Consider the following 21,701-nt stretch of genomic DNA (forward strand, 5'->3'; position numbering starts at 1 on the left):
TTTGTCCTTGATGTTTTTTTCTTTTTTTTTTTTTTTTCTTTTTTTCTGGCTTCTGTGATGGAGATGGACAAGAATGGTGAAAGCACTAAATAAATGTCTGATTTATTTTTCACTCAGATGTAGTTACACAAGTGCTAGAAAGTTCATGGACTGTCAGAGTATGCAGTGTCTTGTCCTTATTTCCACCCTGCTTTGTCCCCATCTCACCTTCCTCTACTCCCTCTGGCTGGGTTGATGCTGGTTGCTACCTCAGCAGGCAATTGTCAGGCTCGTTTTAGCTTCAAGGTGTTTAACTTCTGTGTGTGTGTGGTACGTAACAAACTAATCACCTGCTGTCAGAGGGCTGGGTCAGTTGACTGTATCTTTAAAATGTCATTAGCACAAATACTGTGAGTCAAAAAGATTGCAGCGAGCAACGGAGGGTAAAGATGCAGTTTGGCCAGTATGATACGTTGAACAATCTCCAATACAGAAGGTATCTTCTCTGACAACAATGGAGATGCGGAGAGTAAAATCAAACCTTCCTTCAAAAATGCAAGTGAGACAGTCTCCAGTCTTTACACATACAGATTTTCATAGGGCTTTATTTGTATAAAGTACTCTGTTTTTCATTTAGTTTCTCCTTGCTACAAGTAAAATGACAATTGAAATTGACTGTCTCTTGCTAGAACAGCAACTCTAGTTGGAAGGACAAGCTGTCAAAGTGGTGACCTGACTCATAACGTTGGTGCCTGTAGGAAAGCACAGCACAACTAGTGATGGTGGCAGCAGCTTACAAAGAAATCCAGTGCTTTGGAAGTGATGAGAATGATCATGGGCGCTGCTTTTACAAAAGCATATGACCAAAACATGTCCTATGTTGCTTTAGTAGCTTCCCATGGATATTTATTAATGTTGCCTTCAGTCCTTTTCTGGAAAATGCAAAGGGTTTGACTTAAACCCAGATATTTTAGAAAAACAATGTACTAAAGCCTTCCCAAGAGTTGCCTTTATATTTTTCTTTAAACTGCTTATCAGATAAATTCACAATACTTCAATACTGGCAACATTCCCTATTGTATTTACAGTGCTGATGTAATGGCATCCTTCAGTGTAATTTTTACTGACTATTCCTCTATTTATAACCCAAGGTTGTCCCACATAGTGATTAGTGAGTAAGGAGTGGTCAGAGGTCCTTCACAAGCCCTGGATTTTCAAGGGCTGTGATCAGGATCCTTTAAGGAGGCACCTGATACAGCAGTGAAAACTTAGGGCATCATTTTAAGCGGTTGTATTTTCTTAATCCTGGGGTGCCTGCAGCTGTTTTGTCAAATTTCATAGCTGCTTTCATCGAAGCATGATGCCCATGTCTCTGAGCAATATTTCTTTGAGCCTTGCTAAGTGCCATGACGATAAGGTGTGCCAGAGACCCTTTTTAGTACTTGTCAGGTGTTCCCTGAAGTACCAGGCCCTGCTGCTGGGGGCTCAGTCCCTATAGCCACCTGACGCAGATTTACGTGTTCTGATCCTCTGGTGTACCGGTGGGGTGGATGGAAGTCCAGCCTGGTGCAGCAGCTATTTACTCTTTCATTCTGGTGATCAGTGAGGGAAATAAAGTTACAGGAACATTTTTTTTTTTTTCAGGACAATTCTATATTTGTTTTGAAAAGGTACAAAGCATGCAAAATAAAATGTAAATACAGTGAAGACCTGTGTGTGTATTTCCATGTATTTAATTTTTCATTCACCTTAGCTAAGCTTAGCTTCATGTCATTCTTTCTGTCTTTGACAATATTGGTGCTGGTCTGAACTGGCTGGCCATTCATTCACACCTCTCCTCTTTAAACTGGCATCTTCAAAAGCATGGAATTTCCTTTAATCCTGAGCTTTTGGTCTAGGGAAATATGCCTCAGCACAACATGCAGATTTATCCAGAGGCAATTCATCTAATTAGCACTCTCCTCAAGGCCAAATACCTTGTCAGAGTATTGCTTTGTGGTATTGTCTGGTTTTCTTTTGGCTTCCCACACACAGTCTGCTTTGCTTTGATGCTGTACACTCAGACAGGACTATCACACACATAACCAGGTTGATATGTGATATACATGCCTTATAAACAGTATACAACTCCTTAGGCTGTGCAGAAAGGCAAAAATATAAAGGATTAGTCTCATTCCTGTTGAAATAGGGGGGAGAGGAAAAAAAAAAAAGAATAGTATTTTGTCAAGTAATAGCATTTGAGTTTACCTTCACTGCTCCTAAATCATGGCCTGACATGAGCTAATGTGGGGTTCCTTAACTTGGAGGTATATCAGATGGGTAGCTTAGCAACTGTTCTTTTCTTTCTCATAGTTATAGACATATATTAAATATATTGCGTACATCTTATGTCCCATTCTTGTCATTCCAGAGTCAACATCTGCAATGTTTGTTTTTGAGGAGGGTGAATGAAAAATCAACAACCTTTTAACTCTGGAATGAACTCTTTTTGAAAAATGATAGTGTTTGAGAGGCTAGCCAGAAAGAAAACATAGTTTAAAATAATCGCTGTAATAAGCTAGCCAGTTGGAAAAATACTGACCAGGAGTGAGCTCTGAGACTTATCAGAAAGCTACAGTCTAATGCTTATCTGAGGACTTCATGTATCAAACTCCTCTTCATTCCTGTTTCATTGGAGGAAATGGTCAAATCTTTGAGTGCCATGGAAATTACTAGTTAGCACATATGGAGAAATTCTCCACTTTGCAGTCCGAGCTGGATGTCCACTTAAAGCCCTGTATGTCTCAGATAGGGGAATTATTAATAGCCTTGACACGGGTCTTCCTCTGAGATTGTACTTGGCTGCTGTGAAACAGCTACCAAAATGATGGTTATGAACATGTCAATTAAACAAATCTGATCTCTATCTTCTCAGTGATGCTATAGACAATTTCCAGAGAGCTTGCAGATTGCCAGAAGTAGACTTGCAGGGAGAAAAGGAGGAAAGGGTAAATAGCAAATTCAAAATCTGTCCAAAAGCTGTAAAAGCCCTTGGCTTGCCTCTGCTACAATTAATGTTAAGGGTTTACACTGGTGTATTAAATAGTGCTGGTTTGGAAACTTTTACTTTTGCAGAGCTTCCTTGAATAAGGTATGACCTCCTGAGGTCCCTTCTAACCTGAATTATTCTATGATTCAATGAACGTATGAGATATTATCTGTAAATGGCTGTAATGCTTCAAAAACTTGATCTGTCTGTTGTGGCCTATTAGGTGCTTTGATTGTCAGCATTTTCCTTAGAAGAATCTCTTCCATTCATTAATCTTTAAATTATTCATATTCCCTCAGAAGCTTCCCTTCCGGGACTTTAGTTAAGTCATAGGAGGGGTCAAAAGCAAGATAATTCTGAATTCTGCTCTCATCTGTCTAGGGTTTTTGTCTTTTTTGCCTGTGCTTTTACAGAAATGAGCTGTGCTGACCCTGGATATCTGCCATTTGGTAAAATGGGAAGAAAAAAATCAATTTCCTATACAAAAGTAGCAGGAGAGTTAATTAAAATTTGCTTTGAGAATCTTGCACATAATATGTTATTTACTTTTTGCTTCTTATACTTTCCATAATATTTTCATTCTGTCCGCAGGCTTAATTAGACTTTTTACCTCTCTTAATTACTGCTTTGATCTGACTTTTAGCGAGTCTTCCTGAAGATGGAGCCCAATGATATAATTGGAAAGCTTCCAGTTGATTTCAGTCAATTTCAAGCTTTGCATAAAGCTCAAGATGCCAGATAAAATGTAGTAATCCATTCATGGATTTGTTAAGCAAAATACTTCCAACGTTCATAATGCCTGTATATATGTGTTGTTTAGGTGATGACCTGAAAAAATCATGTCTGAGGTCCAGGGAACGGTCGAGTTTTCTGTGGAGCTACACAAATTCCATAATGTGGACCTCTTCCAGAGAGGGTAAGTTGATGTTTCCATCAATTTGCAGCTGATTATAGAGGAGTAGTTTACAGAAAAGAGTTAAACCCCAAAGCAGGTTATTTTCTGCCAAATGCAGTTATATTTCATGCAATCTCGGGGGCAGGGAAAGATGTCATTGGGCTTTCATTGCTGTCAAGGAAGATCAATGTACATTACTTTCACTATAAAGTCATACTGACTGACTTGTTTTTGTAATACAATGTTGTAATGCTCCAAATTATTTTAACGATCTGCTCAGATATAAGCACAATAGCAGCTTTAAATGCTTCTGGACTGGTGTTGAGCCTCTGTGCTAAATACTAGCTGCACTGAACTATAATGAAAACATGTTCATTTTAGGGTCATAAGTCTAAGGACTATGCTATTTTACTGAAATTTAGCTGAATCCCACCATTTCAGAAGGGAACATGAGTACTCATGTTTGCCTTAAAGCTCTGGTTCTGGTGGCCACATTGTTTTTTCACGTCCCTGTAAGTTAGAAGAACATGTACAACTGGTGGTTTACTGAAATTTTTGCCCCTATTCCTCCTAATAACTCTTCCTAATAACTTTTATAACAACCCTGTGGCTGTGAAGTGGAGAAGCCTGACCAAGTGTGAGTTGTTACTCTGTTTGCATATTGGACCCCACAGGTGTTTTTCAGTAAGGAAAAGATAAGATACTGGAACACTTTTTGAGGAAACCAGAAGATCCAGATGGGTCAAAAGAATGTACTTCATGGACAATAGTGGGTCTGGTGGAATATTATTTTCTTTCATCTATGAGGACTGATGTGTACAGCACATTAGATATTCTCTTTCGAGCCTTAGCTTGTCACAGGGGTGGTTCACAGATGAGTTGTCCATCTCAAGCACCATTTTAAGCAAGAAAACTATGGAATCATTTCAGCTCTTGGGATGGATTGGGTAGAGCTGTTTCCATCTGTATACAGGCTTTTTGTTACTTGTTTTTAATGTGATGAACTATGTGGAAAAGATGCTGTGAACTTGAACGAAGAAAACACAGCTCTGTTTTGTTTTAACAGCTGTCATCTGCCATTCTGTTCATGTCTCCAAGCAAATATCCACCAACTTTATGTTAGGAAGTATTCTGCCTATATCAAGTACTTGTGTTAAATAGCAAAAAAAAACCCAAAACAAAACAAAACAAAAAAACAAAAAACCTCTGTGCTTGAGGTGTTTGGCTTATTTGAGATATAAAAAAAAGTCTGTGTATTCCAGTCCCTATGACCTTAGAAGACAATCCCAGCTATAGATTTTTTTCTTGGCTTCTGTTGATTGGTGTAATGCCTTTGATCTTCCTCACTTTTGAAAATCCACACCCGTTTCTGGGTTCAGTGATTTTTTTGGACTTAGACAGTAGGATGTTCAGAGGTTAGCCAGGAATCTTCCCAATTCTCATATTACTGTGTGATGAGCTGCCTGTTTTTTGTCATACTGGTCTGCTTTTGCATTCAATAATTTCTGTAAAATGCTTTCTTTGGCTTTGACAGTCAGATCAAATCTCTGGTGTGGGGGTAAACCAGCACTTACACAGATAATATATTCTGCTGTCACACTAATGAGTTCCTAATTACGCTTGCTTTTTTCCCCACCGGTGCTTACCTTGCTTTACTGATTAATATTCCAAACAGATGGTACTATAGGTTATACTGCATTAATTTGTTTACAGTAATTTTTCTTTCTATGTATCCTGCACAGTAGTACATTTGCTTTCCTTCCATAGTTTTAACCTTTGCATTTCCAACAAAATCCTTTATTGTGTCTCATATTTGCTGATCTGTATCCCCTGGCTGGCTTTGTCAGCAGCCCCTATCACTGTAGCATGAAAGTGTGAAGAAAAGGAGTAGATGAGCTTACCAAATTGCAATTTAACTTGGGCACACTTCTTATTTTTTCACCTATTGCCAATGTTGATATTCACTATAGACATCTGGGATATCTTGGATTGACATATGGTCTCCCCAGATGAAAGGGCAGTAGAAGTAATAATGATGGGAATTTTCTATTTAACTAGTGTTTTTCTTCTTTGAGTGTCTTGTAAATTGAGTCAATATTATTCTGTCCTGATGAAGGCCAGAGAGGTGATTTAGGAAAGGTCATTCATGAGGATAGCAGCGCAGCTGAAATGCATCTTAATTTCTGTGGGAACTCAACATGCTGTGATTTTTGACAACAAAAGCAAGAAAAACAATTGTAGTGGGTTGTCCCTGGCTAGATGCCAGGTGCCCACCAAAGCTGCTCTATCACTCCCCTTCCTCAGCTGGACAGAGGAGAGAAAATATAAGGAAGGGCTCATGGGTCGAGGTAAGGACAGGGAGATCACTCAGCAATTACCGTCATGGGCAAAACAGACTCACCTTGGGGAAATTAATCCATTGCCAAGCAAAATTGATGTAGGATAACAAGAAAATAAAAACTATATCTTTAAACAGCTTCGCCCCACCCATCCCTTCTTCACGGGTTAAACTTCATTCCTGATTTTCTCTACCTCCTCCCCTTGAGCAGCACAGGGGGACGGGTAAAGGGGGTTGAGGTCAGTTCATCACACGTTGTTTCTGCTGCTCCTTCCTCCTCATACTCTTCCCCTGCTCCACTGTGGGGTCCCTTCCACGGGAGACAGCTCTCCATGAACTTCTCCAACGTGGGTCCTTCCCGCAGGCTGCAGTTCTTCACAAACTGCTCCAACGTGGGTCCTTTCCATGGGGTGCAGTCCTTCAGGAACAGACTGCTCCAGCATGGGGTCCCCCATGGGGTCACAAGTCCTGCCAGCAAACCTGCTCCAGTGTGGGCTCCTCTTTCCATGGGGTCACAGGTCCTGCCAGGAGCCTGCTCCAGCATGGGCTTCCCACGGGATCACAGCCTCCTTTGGGCACATCCACCTGCTCCAGCGTGGGGTCCTCCATGGGCTGCAGGTAGATATCTGCTCCACCGTGGACCTCCATGGGCTGCAGGGCACAGCCTGCCTCACCATGGTCTTCACCAGGGGCTGCAGGGGAATCTCTGCTCCGGCGCCTGGAGCACCTCCTCCCCCTCCTTCTGCACTGACCTGGGTGTCTGCAGAGTTGTTTCTCTCACATATTCTTACTCCTCTCTTCTCCAGCTGCCCTTGCACAGTTTTTCCCCTTCTTAAACCTATTATCCCAGAGCTGCTACCACCGTCGCTGATGGGCTCGGCCTTGGCCAGCGGCAGGTCCGTCTTGGCGCTGGCTGGAATGGGCTCTGTCGGACACAGGGGAAGCTTCTAGCAGCTTCTCACAGAAGCTGCCCCTGTAGCCCCCCTGCTACCAAGACCTTGCCACACAAACCCAATACAACAATGAAGAGTATTATTAATAATTTTTGTTGCCTATTTTTCCTCTTAATACTTGGGTACAAAAACAAAATAAAAAAGCAAAATAAAATACCTGATTGTGCATCTCCACAAATACATAGCGCTCCTGGTACTGTATTCCCAATTGACATAAGGTTGAAATTCCTCGGTTGGAACTGTGTAACTGTGCAGAAATAAGGACAGTATTTTTGAAAAACACTTAGTCTTGGCTAACTGTCCTAACTAAAGACAGTACCTTTAGGGAGAGCGTGGCTGGGCCAACAGCAAGCCCTTTAGAGAAGAGCACGCCATGCAAATAAAGGAATGAATAAATCAACAAGGTTTAGCAAGAGAATCCTGTGAGAATCAGCTCTTCTGGAGCTGTTAGTTGATGGTTGATGACCAAACTTGATTAAGGCCATGATCTGCTGGCCGTAACACATAGAGTCAAAGTGCTTTAAAATGCTAGGCCTTCAGTAATTGTCCTGTTCTATTTTTGATTGCACTGGGAGCTATTTTAAATTCTGTATGCACACACAGCCACTTGCCACCTGTCCCTTCCCACAAGAAATGGAAACTCTTCAATCTATCTGAATTACACCCTGTGATATTTGAATCATGTTTCTTAACCTGAATGAATAGTGAGTATTGAAAAGACACTCTGATATAAAATTAACCAAGATTTTTTTGGTAAATACTTGTTATAGTTACATGTTTCTGGCATATATAATAGAAACAGTCATCAGTAAATTATGTGTTGCAGGTGGTTTACTTTGGTCATTTAGTGTTAAATCTATCTTCTTCTGAAGCACGAACATAACAGTGTCAGTATTTGTAGACATCAAAGGTTAAATGCTGTAGGTGCTGCTATAGGGGAAGAGAGAACCTTTTCTTTCGTCAAACCAAAGGATTTGCAATGCTGTTTGATGCCAGAGTTCTAAAGGTTGAGTAATAAGTAATGCAATTTCTGGGAGAAAAAACATTTTAAATTTTTCCATTCTTAATTCTTTCCATCATGTGCTGCTTAATAACTGGTGACAGATATTTTCTCTAGTGAAATTAGCTAACTGATTCTGATTTTCCTTAATAAAGTAGGAAATAAAATTATCCCTGACTGCCAGAGATCGATTAATTGATTTGTCTGGTTCTGTCAGAAGCAATCCTTCTGCACCTTTTTTTCTTAAAGCTTTTAAAAATCTATTTGACAGAGAAAAAAACCAACCCCACAACTACTGCGTTCACAGAATAAGTAACTTTTGGAGTCTGTGAGGGAATAGAGGGCACAAAGAAGGTGAAATAGTGACTTAATAATGCTGGGATTCTGGCAATGATGTATCATAAAGCAAGGATCAAGGTAAGTCATTAGTTACCAATCACAGGACTGAACCAACTGCTTATCAGTCTTTTCACTCCTCAAATTCCAGGACACAATTTGTAAGTGTCTAACAGTTACACTGGTGGTTTGTGTGTGTAAAGGGTGGTGTTGATTAAAAATGAGTGGTAAAATGACGTCCAGCTTCTTCTAAAATGAATACAACATTGCCCTGGAGAAAAGATCAGTGGTCTCAGAGTTTCCAAAACCGTACAAGTAGCACACCAACTATCAGTAGCATTCAGAGCTGCTGCAAACATGACATTCTGTCTTAACAGACAAAGCATTTATGTGGCAAACAACCCTGTTGCCTGCCAGATGGACAACAGTGTTTCAGTGTACTTAGTCATGAAATCATCCTCTTCAGAGACACAATGCAGCAGCTCCTTTCCTCAGGAAACTGGGGTTCGCTTATCAACCAATGCCTTTCTTGTCAGGATGGATACACAGTGACATTTCTGTGAGTCTTTGAAGTACAGTGTCAGGATATGCAAAAAAAAATCATTTAAAAGTCTAGGACAGAGGCAAATCTTGTTACTTTGTTCATAACAATATGCATTTCTTCAAACTTCTCACTTGTAATGAAATGCAAATCACTTTTGGAGTGAAAATCTATGTAATTTTGAAAATACTTACCTAGTTCATTTATGATGCAAGGATTCTCTTTAATATAAATGAAGTAAAAAAAGAAAAAATAAAAAGAAAAGGGTTAACAGACATGCTGAAGTGATGCATTTCTGGAATGAGTGCTGTCCCTTGGAACAGATGTATTGACAGAACTGACTTTTTTCTTGGCATGAAGAGATATTATTTCTGTGACTCTTGAACAGTCCTTCACTTCAAGGCAGCATCAGATACCTTCCAAAAAAAAAAAAAGAAAAAAAATCTCAGGAGTAAGAAGGCAATTACTGTCTACATGGTCATGCAGTCATAGTTGAGAACCTGCTGCACTGAACTACAGGATTGAAACTAGTGTAGTACAAACCCGTACTCATGAAAGTAGCTGAGGTGCTGGTGTTCAGTAAGCCAAACATTAATGTCCCAAAGTGCCGCAAATGTCCAACTTCAGGACAATCAGGTATGATGAGTTATTTTCATGAAAGTTGGTGAAGACAATTCTCTCATTTGGTTAGTTAGTGTCGCCATCTTTAATTTTCAGGCACCCTGTGTCTACTGAAGAGAGGTGGGATCTCCAGTGCCAGTGGTAGGGGGAAAAGATTGAAACTAAATAGCATCAAACCTAAGATATGAGACTGTTCTGCAGGTGAAGAGCAGCATCTCAACAAACTCTGTTGATGGATGATCAAAATAGTGGAAAAGAGGATATTCTTATATCTGGAAATTATCTTCCTTCTTCAAATAAGCAATACTCTGACTTATCTTACCATAAATACATTAGGTAACTGTTCTGTGTCACTTCCCTACTTACAGAGAACTGAGCTAAAGGCCAACTCCTACTCATTGTATTGGGTTTGCGTGGCAAGGTTTCGGTAGCAGGGGGGCTACCAGGGTGGCTTCTGTGAGAAGCTGCTAGAAGCTTCCCTTATGTCTGATACAGACAATGCTCCAAGATGGACCTGCCACTGGCCAAGGACAAGCCAATCAGCGATGGTGGCAATGCCTCTGTGATAACAGCTTTAAGAAGGGGGAAAAAACTGTGCAACAGCAACAGCAGCTGGAGAGAGGAGTGAGAATATGTGAAACAACTCTGCAGACACCAAAGTCAGTGAAGAGGGAGGGGGAGGAGGTGCTCCAGGTGCCAGAGCAGAGATTCCCCTGCAGCCCCTGGTGAAGACCATGGTGAAGCAGGTTGTTCCCCTGCAGCCCATGGAGGTCCACGGTGGAGCAGATATCCACCTGCAGCCCATGGAGGACCCCACACCAGAACAGGTGGATACCTGAAGGAGGCTGTGACCCCATGGGAAGCCTGCACAGCAGCAGGCTCCTGGCAGGACCTGTGTACCTGTGGAGGGAGGAGTCCACACTGGAGCAGGTTTGCTGGCAGGACTTGTGACCCTGTGGGGGACCCATGCTGGAGCAGTTCCTGAAGAACTGTAGCCCATGGGAAGGACTCAGGTTGGAGAAGTTCATGGAGAACTGTTTCCCATGGGAGGGACCCCATGCTGGAGCAGGGGAAGAGTGTGGAGTCCTCTACCTGAGGAGGAAGGAGTGGCAGAAACAAAATGTGATGAACTGACCACAACCCCCATTCCCCGTCCCCCTGCACTGCTCGGGGGGAAGAGAGAGAGAATTCAGGAGTGAAGTTTAGCCCGTGAAGAAGGGAAGGGTGGGGCAAAGCTGTTTTAAGATTTAGTTTTTATTTTCTTGTTATCCTACACTAATTTTGCTTGGCACTGAATTAATTTCCCCAAGGTGAGTCTGTTTTTCCCATGATGGTAATTGCTGAGTGATCTCTCCCTGTCCTTACCTCAACCCATGAGCCCTTCCTTATATTTTCTCTCCTCTGTCCAGCTGAGGAAGGGGAGTGACTGAGCAGCTTTGGTGGGCACCTGGCATCCAGTCAGGGTCAACCTACCATACTCATCTAATAGGTTGGCTCACCAAGGCAAAATCACAGAATTAGTACAACCTAGATGCAAAAATAAGAAGCCTGTATAGATAGTACTCAGGAGCCTCAGATAATGTTTCACATGTTAGATGTGGCAGAGAACCTTAGTGTGTCCTTTCTGAAATGCAGCCAGTGTGCAGTGATGAAAACTGTGCCTTGCCTGCTGGAACTCCTTCTTCTGTGACCTACTGTGGTTAGTTCTCTTTGTGTCTTTTCAGCCATTTTTGCATAATAATTGCTGATTGTACAATTAACCAGATGGTGTAAAATCACGTGACAACATTATGCAGAGAATATGCATATCCATCTGTTGCATATAAGTGTGTCACACTACAATGGTTCAGTGAATAACAGAGAGAGGGGAGGTGAACCTAAGCAAGACACAAGTTAGTGGTTAGACAACAGCTTCCTGTAGAGTATAGCTCACTATCCTTTGATGAAATATACATATAATTTTATATCCATAAACGGTCTGTCTGGCCCACAGCTTGGGACTGTCCCTAAGCTGTTTGCTGATAATAACCATAACAGGTATGACTGACATTCCTACTATCTCTGTTTGCATAGGAGATACCCTCTTGCTCTGGTGTCCTAATGCCAATTGTTCTGAGCTGCAGAAATGTCATCATGAGGAAATTGCTACAAAACTCTGCACATTATCTCCTCAGCCCCACAGGTTACTGTGAGCATGTTGGACACCCGATCATATAGGCAGATGGTATAGAAAGCGGACTATAACTTACTTTCTGCTTTCAGAGAGCTTTGCAGCTTGTGACCAGAATCTTGACAAGGGTTCTTAAGCTCAGGATTGAACATGGTGATAAGCAATTTTTTTAATTTTTTTTTTTAAGCAAAGTAGAACTTTGCGTCAGAAATGGAAAATGCACCTGCATGAAGGATCATCCCTTCTCTGGGACCTGACTGGAGCCGTGCAATGAATCCCTATGGGACAGGGGATCATTTCCAAGGGTCAGGCATCTTAGAACTGATCTGGCATTTCTGACAAGAGCACACAATAGTGTGTTTGTGTGTGCAAAGAGTATAGCGTTAAAATACAAAGACTCTACTGCTCAAATTTCTACCCAAGGGGAGAGAATAAAAGGAAAATTATATGACAGGCATTGGTCTTCATGGAAGGACTACAGAGGGTTGCTCAGATATTGGTCATGAGTATCATATAAGAATCTCATACTGAATGGCATTAAAAAAAAGAAAAAGCTTGTCAGCTGGTGTGTTTATGTACATGTTTGTAACTAAAGAAGGCTGTAAAATTTTGGATGTTTAGACAAAGCCAGTACCATAGCAGAATAGACTCTTTGTCGTGATCTTGTCAGCAATGAGTTGTGACAACCGAATAAAATAATACAAACACCTACATCTCAGAAAATACAGGGGTTTCTCTGTTCTTCCAGCCTCAGTTTTCAAGACTGCTAAGTTCTCAGGAAATCAGTTAAAACCATGTGGCATTTTATGTTGATCAGGTTTCCATAGCCTTCTTCAATACCACTGACATTAATGGAAGTCTCTCCATCAGTTTGTTGGATTCTGTCATCTCTGATTTAGAGGCTGGCAAGCAATGCACCTCTGTAACTTGTGCCTCCGAAGAAGCTTCTTTGTGATACCCGATATTAAGCAAAGGCATTTCTAGCAAGTTTTCTGTGCCAGAGTTTGTAGCTGAGTCTTTGGCAATGTCTATGCTTTCGAAGCAGGTCCTGCCCCTTTTTTTTAAAGCCATGTTTCCTGGAGTCAGGCAGTTAGACAAGAAATCCTTGTACTATTTAAAGTTAACCCTTTAATGTTCATGATTGCTATGAAAACTGGGGAAGGTTGTATCCCAAAGCTTCAAAAATAATTTCATATTTATTAGTTTTAAAAAATATTTTTAAAAAATTAACTCCAGGTTCTATTCATTTGTTAAACAATCCCTTGTTGGAAGTCACTGTTGGAAGAGTAGAAAAGAAGTGTGTTCCTTGCAAGCCTTTTAAAAAAAAAGTCAAAAGAAAAAACCCCCAAACCTGGCTAACTGTTTTATTTGGTTGACCAAAAAAGAAACCTTTGCTCACTTAGCATCTGGATACTACCTCCTCTAAGGAAAGCAAATATCACCCCAGTCCAAGTGACATTTACATTGCTGCTTTGATGACTTCCTGAGTGAGTTATGCCAGAAAGCAGCTTCAATTTCACCTAACATGATTTACATTTATACAGAGCTACACTTCAAATGTTGACTGCAGTTCCTAATTCATAGAGTTACAGATGGACCCGTGTCTATTGCTGGGAATCACTCAGCTTTGTGTATGTGTGTGTGTAGGGGAAGGGAGTCTAAGCTCTCAGGCTTGTGAAAGGATATATGTGTATGTGCTGCAACATTTTATTACTTCAGAACAAGTGAAGTGGCACATTTTTAAAGCACTGAACTTACTTAACTAGAACAAACCAGAAACATGACACCAGCATAGACTGTGTCAGTGCAATTATTCTAAACAAGATAGAGTGCCAGAAATTTCTGAATGAGCAGCTCTGGTAATAAAATAACTATGAGATCCTTCAAAAAAACCACTGTGTTCTTTTTGAATAATTTTTAGGGAATGGGAAGTTATTCTACAAGTTTTCATGTGAGCGTGATTGTGGTGCTTTGCAGCTCTTTTGGCACTTTTCCCCTCTAAATCACTTTGCAAACAGCAACTAATTGAGGCAGATGAAGTTATCTGTGTTCAGAATGTGTTATCACGTTGTTACACACTATGCATATCCCTAGAGGAAGCATGGCATAATCACCAGCAGAAAATCTTGTCTTTAAATATAGGAAAAGCTGTTGAGAGAACAGCTAGACCTGGTCCCTTCCTACAGTTCCTGGTTGCAAGGGGAAAAAAAAAAAATCCTATGAGGATAATCAAGCTCTGGAATCTGCTGTCCAGCAAGGCAGGGCAATCTCCATCCTTTGAAGTTTTCAAGGCCTGACTGGACATGGCCCTCAGCAATTTTGTCCAAATTCAATAATTGGTCTTGCTTTGAGCAGGCATCGGACTGGAGACCGCCGAAGCTCCCTTCCAGCCTGAATGATTCCCTGACTCTAGGATGAGTGTGACCACAGCCTTCCTCAGCATTGAAACAACCCTGTGCAGTTTTCTTCTGCATCGCCCAGTTTCAGGCCGTGCAGTAGACACTATGAGATTGTGATTTATCATCAGCGCCATGGTCTCCAGTAATTCATCTAGCTGTTTAGCTTACAGCACAAAATAGGTTTATTTGATTAACATTAAAAAGTGATTTTAGCTGAGCAATGCAGTTTACAAATAAAATTAAGTTCTGCTTCTTATCTATATGGAATGCTCCACACCTTAAGTCTTGATGTTATTCTGTCTAGTTCCTCAACAAATGCATCACATCCTGAAGGAGCCCAATTTTCAATGCTGCACTTAATGCCACACAATTCTAAGAATTTATGGGGTTTGTGTCATCAATTCTCTGTGATAAAATTAAGCACAAATACTCAGAGGGTAAAACAGTTAGACCTGAGTGCATCAATGAAGATCACAGCTCTCTCTGGAAGACCCATGGATGAAAAGCAATCACTTATTGTATAAAGTCTATTGGTTCAAGTAGGAATTCACCTCAAAGACGTGGGTTTAGCCCATTAAATCAAAACCTTTGCTTTGCTGAACTTAATTAACTTTCTCAAGGGTGATCAAAGCCACTCTGTGATACTCCAGAGGATAATACTTCAAATTTAAGATCTCTGCTTGTAGAAATATTTTTATTTTATGAATTGGATTCATAAAAATCAGCAAAGCACTGCCCAATTACGCATGAAGAGTTTTGAAGAAAATCTTATGATGGTCAATTTTTAATGTTATAGATGATAGAGTGAGCTGTCTTCCAGGTTAATGACTGATGAGCATTAAAAGCTGGCAAAATCCCAAAAGTTTCATTTTAATTTCTTCTTCTCTTTTAAACTACATTTTTACCCAAGATTTTAATCTAACATCACACCTTGCATTTTATTTCCTAAGAGAGTGGATCCCATCTGTTTGCATGACGTTCCTTTTGGCTAGCACTGTCTGTATGATACATTTTAGTGTTTGTCTTCCAGTAGCAAGCAGAATGCTTTCTCTGTCTGTATCCTTGCCTCTTGACTTGTGAATTTTCATGGTGTGTACAAAGCTTTCCACCTGGGTAGCCAGAGTATCTATACCAAACTGTGCTCTGCTTAAGTATCACCACCTTTTATCTTTGGATCAGAAATCACTTTACAACATTTACTTACCTTCAAAATGTCTTTCTTAAGTCCTAGATGTTTATATTCTACACATGGGAAAAAGCTGAGACAACTGTAACAACACTAGGATTAGAAAGCAAGCTAGGAAGTCAATGTATTGATTCACTAGATTATACTTAAACTTTTTTCCCCACCAATACCTATGAGTAAACAGAGGCCAGTTTGCTGAATGTTGTGCAATGTATACTTTTAAATAATTTGTTTTAATGACTAGTTATCGTTCTAGTGTTCATGACCAAGAAAAATCAGCTGCCATCACGTGTGAAAGGTGACTGAAGTAAAGTGAGCACCCTCTTTCTCAACATATGACTCAGCCAGTTGTTGTTGTGCTACATGGGCACCAAATGGGAGCAGAACAAGTAGTGAATCTGGCCCATATGGGTTGAGAAGTGATAAGACAACATTTGGAGTTCTCATAAGCTCTCAAATTAACATAACATTTCTGGGCTCTCCAACATGTGTGTGTTTTAAATAACCATGCTGTCCAGAATTTTCCCTCTGATATTGCACATGCCTGGTTTCAACTGTGTATTAATGATTGCTGGGAAATGTATGTGAAAAATTTCACATTGCCATGCAAACTAGGGTTGAAGAAAAAAACCCACACCAGTAATTTCTCTGACTGTTAAGTCCCTAACTTAGTGCCCCATGACCATCATTTTCAGAGAGGAAGCACTACCTAGTGGCTAGGAGATGTGGTTCAGCTCTGTTTCCCTGCTCTATATTTGAAGAAATCCTGTCTCTTGGCAATACTGTCCACACACTTCTACACAGTTTTGTAAGATGCATTTTCATGTAACTGTTCCAAACCCAAGTGATCTATGAGTGTTATTATTTGTTGGAGTGAGTAATGGGTTTGGGAAATTTCTTGAGGTGGGCTTGAACAGCTATTATCATAAGCTATTTTCTACAAACACGGGAGTAGTAATAATATCTCAGAAGATTGTTTCTAACAAGGTATAATCACAAATGCTTAGATGCTGTGATAGTAGCAAACATCATTGTGCATGGGAAAAGTTTGTTCCAGATGTCTCTGCCTTTTATTTTCCAGATATTTTTGTATTCAGCTTAAAACATCCCAAAGTCTAATTTTCAGAATGGAAAACTGTACACCATCTCTGGATCAGATCCTTTTAAGACAGCTTCTGTTGGGAACTCAAAATCATTACTCTTTTTTGACACTTCATCCTTTAGAGTTGCCTTGAGATAATAACTGTTTGTGTAACTGGATAGTTTAGTTCTATGGATGCATTCAAACTATGTGGTGTGTATACTGCAGACAAGGTGCACTTGAGATGCAGTGGAAAAAACTATTGGCTTTTGTCCTTGCATTAATGGAGTTCAGTATATTGTGTTTCTGGATGGGAAGATCTTTTTTAGCCCTTTAATTACTTAATGTGCTTGCTGCAGCAAAAGTACATTAACAAATGCAGATCAATTTCTCCCATCAATCCATGTCCACTTTGTTACTTCAGAACATTCATTCATTTATGGGGATAACGTCTGCCAAGAAAAGGTATTACAAATAAAATGCAGCTGAAAAATGAACTGTTCTTTAGTAATCTCTTGTTCCCATTTGGCTATGCATGATAAATCTTTATAATGATGTCCTACAACAAATGAGAAGTCAGTTTATAGTGTGACTGTTTGGAGTGATGTCTGCCACCAGCCAACACCAAAAATGCTGAGGAAGCTGTGGATTTTTAATTTATTTTCTGATTTTTTTTTTTTTGCTGACCAGTTTAACTTACTCTCTTTGGTTTAGATATTGCCAGGACTTACATGTCTTCCTCACAAGATAAACTTTGTGAAGCAGTGGAGAGAAATAAATTGATGTAATAAACCTCCTAGAGCTTAAGTAAAGTGACTAGGTGTGAAGATTCTCAGAAAAGAGCAGCCCTGGCTTGTTCAACCACAGGATAAAGAAAGAAGGCTAAATCCCTTAACAGAAAACATACTGGACGCATGTTCTTAATTTTGGCAATGGGCACAATACTTAAGCATTCAGATTTTAGTAAATAGATTATTTCCTTTAAGTCAGTAGGTCAAATTACCAGTTTGGGATGAGTAAACCTATTTAGGGCTTGCCCTAACTGTGTTCAGATAAAGAAAATACACCTGTGCTCCCCTATCTTACAGCGTTTTTGAAAGGCTAAATACTTTGGCAGTTTTTAGAGAACAAAACTGTAGGAAATATTTCAGAGAATAAAGTGGATAGAAGGTCTGTAAACATTGAAAACTAAGAATCTTTATCTAACCTGAGCTTCTGACAATTTTTGTTCCCTTGCTTAAAGCTGTCATACCAATTTTACACAGGGATTCTCTGAAAATCCCTAGTCTCTGATACATATTTCAGCTCAAAATTGAATTAAAATTGCATTACAAGTCACAACGTGCAACCAGCTTTCCCATTAGTTTGTGATTTGGTATTTGCCAAAAGATGTTTATATATGATCTTCTAGCAGATCTCACCAACAATATTCTGCCTTCTGACAGCAAGAAAAACTGTCTTTCATTGATGTAGTAGCACTCTGGATCCGATTTTTTGCTTTAAGAACTTTTTTCCAAGTAGAAAAAAGCTATTGCAAAAAGTTGAATGTTGGTGCTGTCTTTCTTCACTTGCCCTGTCTGTGATGATGTGGCATCCCAATAAGCTGGAAAACAATCCAAAGTACTAGTAGTCTGTGATGAAAAATATATTGTATGCTATTTCAGATAACATGCAAATGATGCCAGTTTCTGGAAGTCCCTGCTCCATGGTTGAATTGAGTTCCCATAGCAGTGTTGTCTCTTTTAACTTCCGTGATTTTTCACAGATTCTATGGTCAATAAGAACATTTGTCCTTATGACACTGATTTGAATAATATCCAGTCTCTTTTGCCTCTAGGAGCACTTGAATTCTCATCTTGAAGTTGCATTGTACTATTCTTGTAACTACTGTTTAAGCTTTTTTCCTGAAAAATCAGACTGGAGTGTTTTGCACCTCCACTGTGCTCTGTGATGCAGAACTCAGTGTGTCCCTGTGAGCACCCACTGGGACAGGGACCAATTTTACGGTGTTACATGTCCTAACTGATGAAAATAGCACCTATCTAAATCCGTATCAGCCTATTTGTTGAGTTGGTGACATCTCTCTGAGGATCTAACATGCATGCCTTTTGGACATCTGTCTTTGTTCTATTTCACAAGAGAATATTGTATTTCAGTGTGAATACAGTTTCCTCATGCAAGGTTTGTGGTCTATAGCCCTATATGCATTATCGTATCAGAAGTTTTACGTCTTACATGCTGACTCTGCTTTCCTGTGTTAACATTGCCACTATTTTCGATGAACTCTGAGAGAAATTCTGTTTTCTCACTCGAACTTTTGTAGCACCTAGATAACTTTTATGGTCTTTCAGCTGATGGCTGAAATGTTACCTTTCTGTTGCATCTTCCTGCCAGTAAGAAGTCATTAAAATTTGCCCCTGTTCTAAGCTCCTAATGCTTCCCTCCTTGAAAGAAATGGTGGGTTGTTCTTGACCTGTTGCACTGCTTCTTGGCTCTCCAGAACTTAGTAAATGGTCAAGCCTATTTGCTACCTGCAGATAGAGACTGTGCTTTTAGGATGGTCCAATCCAAAGATTCGCCCAGCGTTAGATGGCATCCTATATTTTACAGGATTCTCTGCTAGCCAAACTAGCAAGGTAGAAAATACACTGAATTCAGGCACTGAAAGTCCTAGCAAAGATTAATAAGAGTAGGAAAATGGTTAAAAGGAGCCAGTGAGCCTTTCATTCTCTAAGGTAGATGGCCTATTTAGTTGGTTGGAGAGAGGAAGAATAAACAAATTAGGATTACTTCATCAATGTCTATCCATACTCTTGTGGTGCTCCTGATGTGAAGAGAGTATTCTTAAGATTAGGCTGTTACCAGAATCATTATCTAGATAAAATCAACATTTATTCCACTATAATGAAACACCAAGTTTACAGATTGAGGCATCATCTGAGATTCTTTTTAGTCTTGCCTGTGATAGAAGGTTTGAGGAGTCCTGGCTCCCTTTGGAGGATCTCATGTGTTTGATCAAAGAATTCACATAGCTATCATTAGTATCTTAAATGCTGGCATGAAGATCCAGACCCAGAGGAGGCTTGAGTCTGATGGTGTTTAGTGTTACCAGACCAAATGTTTATGTGATTTGCTTTCCAGACTGGAATTCACAAGTCCAGTTTAGATATGTTTATCTGATACATAGTGAATGGACGGAACAAGTTAGGTGAGTTGTTCTATTCTGAAATAGGATGAAGAGCTAGATAAATAAGAACGTCTAGCTCCACAGTGAATTCGCTTATATCAGTGGAGTCCTCAGTTGTCATTTTTGCTTCTGCTAATGCCTAATATACAATGCTGATTTGAGATCCAATTAATATTTTTATTCGATGAAAACAGGAACAGCCTCAGCAGGAATGAAAACAATACCATATGGATAAGCACAGAAAAGATAAAAGATGCAGATGATCTCAGAGACGGAAGGGAACTGGACCTAGCTATCGTTTGACTTAGGTTACAGAAAAACTGCAGAAAAGTGTAGCAGCACTCTCTCCTCTGACGGGAGTCTGCACAGACCTTGGCTGAGCAGATGGGATACTGAACTTCAGCAAAGTGTTCAACACTGTTTGCCACAGCCGTTGCCTAGACAAACTGGCAAGATACAGACTGGGTGGGTGGTCTGTGAGATGGGTAGGAAATTGGCTAACAGGCCACACTCAGAGGGTGGTGACCAATGGTTTTCACTCAGGCTGGCAGCCTGGCACAAGTGGGGTCCCCCAGGGATTCAGACTGGGCCCCACACCGTTCAACATCTCCAAAAATGACCTGGATGATCAGATTGAAAGCACCCTCATCAAGTTTGTTGATGACACCAAGCTGGGTGGTGAGTTGGCCACGTCAGAAGGGAGAGCCATCTTACAGAGAGACCTGGACAGGCTGAAGAGTGGGCAAGCAAGAACTGTATGAAGTTTAACAAAGATAAGTGCAAAGTCCTGCACCTGGCATGACAGAACCAAAGAGCCCAGTACACGCCAGGATCTCAGTATGGCTGGGGAGCAGCCTTGCTGAAAGGGACCTGGGGGTCCTGGTGGACAACCAGCTGAACGGGAGTCAGCAGTGCGCTGCTGCAGCAACAAAGGCAAATCAGATCCTGGGCTGCATCCACAGGGGCACAGAGACAGAGACCCGATCGACCCACTCTACTCAGCGCTTGTCAGGCCACAGCTGGAGTACTGTGTCCAGTTCTGGTCCCCACAATTCAAGAAAGACACAGACAAACTGGAGGGGGTCCAAAGGAATGCCATGAAGGTGATCAAAGCAGGCCTGGGCAACCTGACCTGTGAGGAAAGACTGAAGGAGGTCTCTTCTGACTGAAGGTCTCTTCTCCCTGGAGAAGAGCAGGCTCAGGGAGGACCTCATCACAGTAATCCAGTACTTACTTAAAGGGTGGCTACAAAGAGGACAGAGGCTCTCTCTTCATGAGGAACCACATGAAGAAGGCAAAGGGCAATGGATACAATTTACAGCAGAATAGGTTTCATCCCTGTATAAGAAAGAAATTTTTTTACAGTGAGAATAATCATTCCCTGGAACAATCTGCGCAGGGACATGGTGGAGTACCCATCGGTGGAGGTTTTCAAGATGCGACTGGGCAGGCTGCTAGATAATTTCATCTTGGCTTCCTTTCCCATGAAAGGCTGGACCAAAAGATCTTTTGAGGTCCTTTCCATCTTAGGCTATTCTATGAGGCTATGACTCTCTGAAGAGTATATGATTTGTGGATCCTGATTAATGTGGGGGTTTCACTTCTAGCTGTTTCAGAAATAAGTCATCCTCGTACAATGATCAGATTTGCAACCAACTTGGAGACTTTACTAGTGTAAGGCTAAGTGGATACAAACTCTTGGCATTTCCAGGATTTGGTGACAGCCCAGGTGGACATGTCATTGGTCTCTACCGCTGTGTTGTTCAGTACTGATCTGGTTCTATTTTGCCTTCTGTGAAAAATTTCTCCTGGGACAAAACTTCTGAAACACAAGTTTTTGTGAATTCTTACATGATTAATATTAATATTTTTAGGATTAGCTCAAAAATGAGGTCAGACCTTTAGCAGAGGGGACAGATTCATGATGCAGTTGGGAATGAAAAGTCTTTTCACCTCTCTGTAAAGATTTTCTGTAAAGGAGAGAGGA

The 21,701-nt window shown here is 40.6% G+C and overlaps 1 protein-coding gene across 1 annotated transcript in view; it reads left to right on the forward strand.

Moving 5' to 3' along the window:
* The first annotated feature begins 3,846 nt into the window (after nucleotides 1-3,846).
* FAM135B (family with sequence similarity 135 member B) overlaps nucleotides 3,847-21,701 on the forward strand; it is a 145,743-nt gene continuing 127,888 nt past the window's right edge. The window contains exon 1 of the mRNA XM_059815340.1: nucleotides 3,847-3,923. Within this exon, the coding sequence (XP_059671323.1) occupies nucleotides 3,847-3,923 (77 nt within the window). The remainder of the gene's footprint in view (nucleotides 3,924-21,701) is intronic.

The sequence above is a fragment of the Gavia stellata genome, chromosome 3 (genome assembly GCF_030936135.1).
Source record: "Gavia stellata isolate bGavSte3 chromosome 3, bGavSte3.hap2, whole genome shotgun sequence".
In the NCBI taxonomy this organism is placed as follows: domain Eukaryota; kingdom Metazoa; phylum Chordata; class Aves; order Gaviiformes; family Gaviidae; genus Gavia; species Gavia stellata.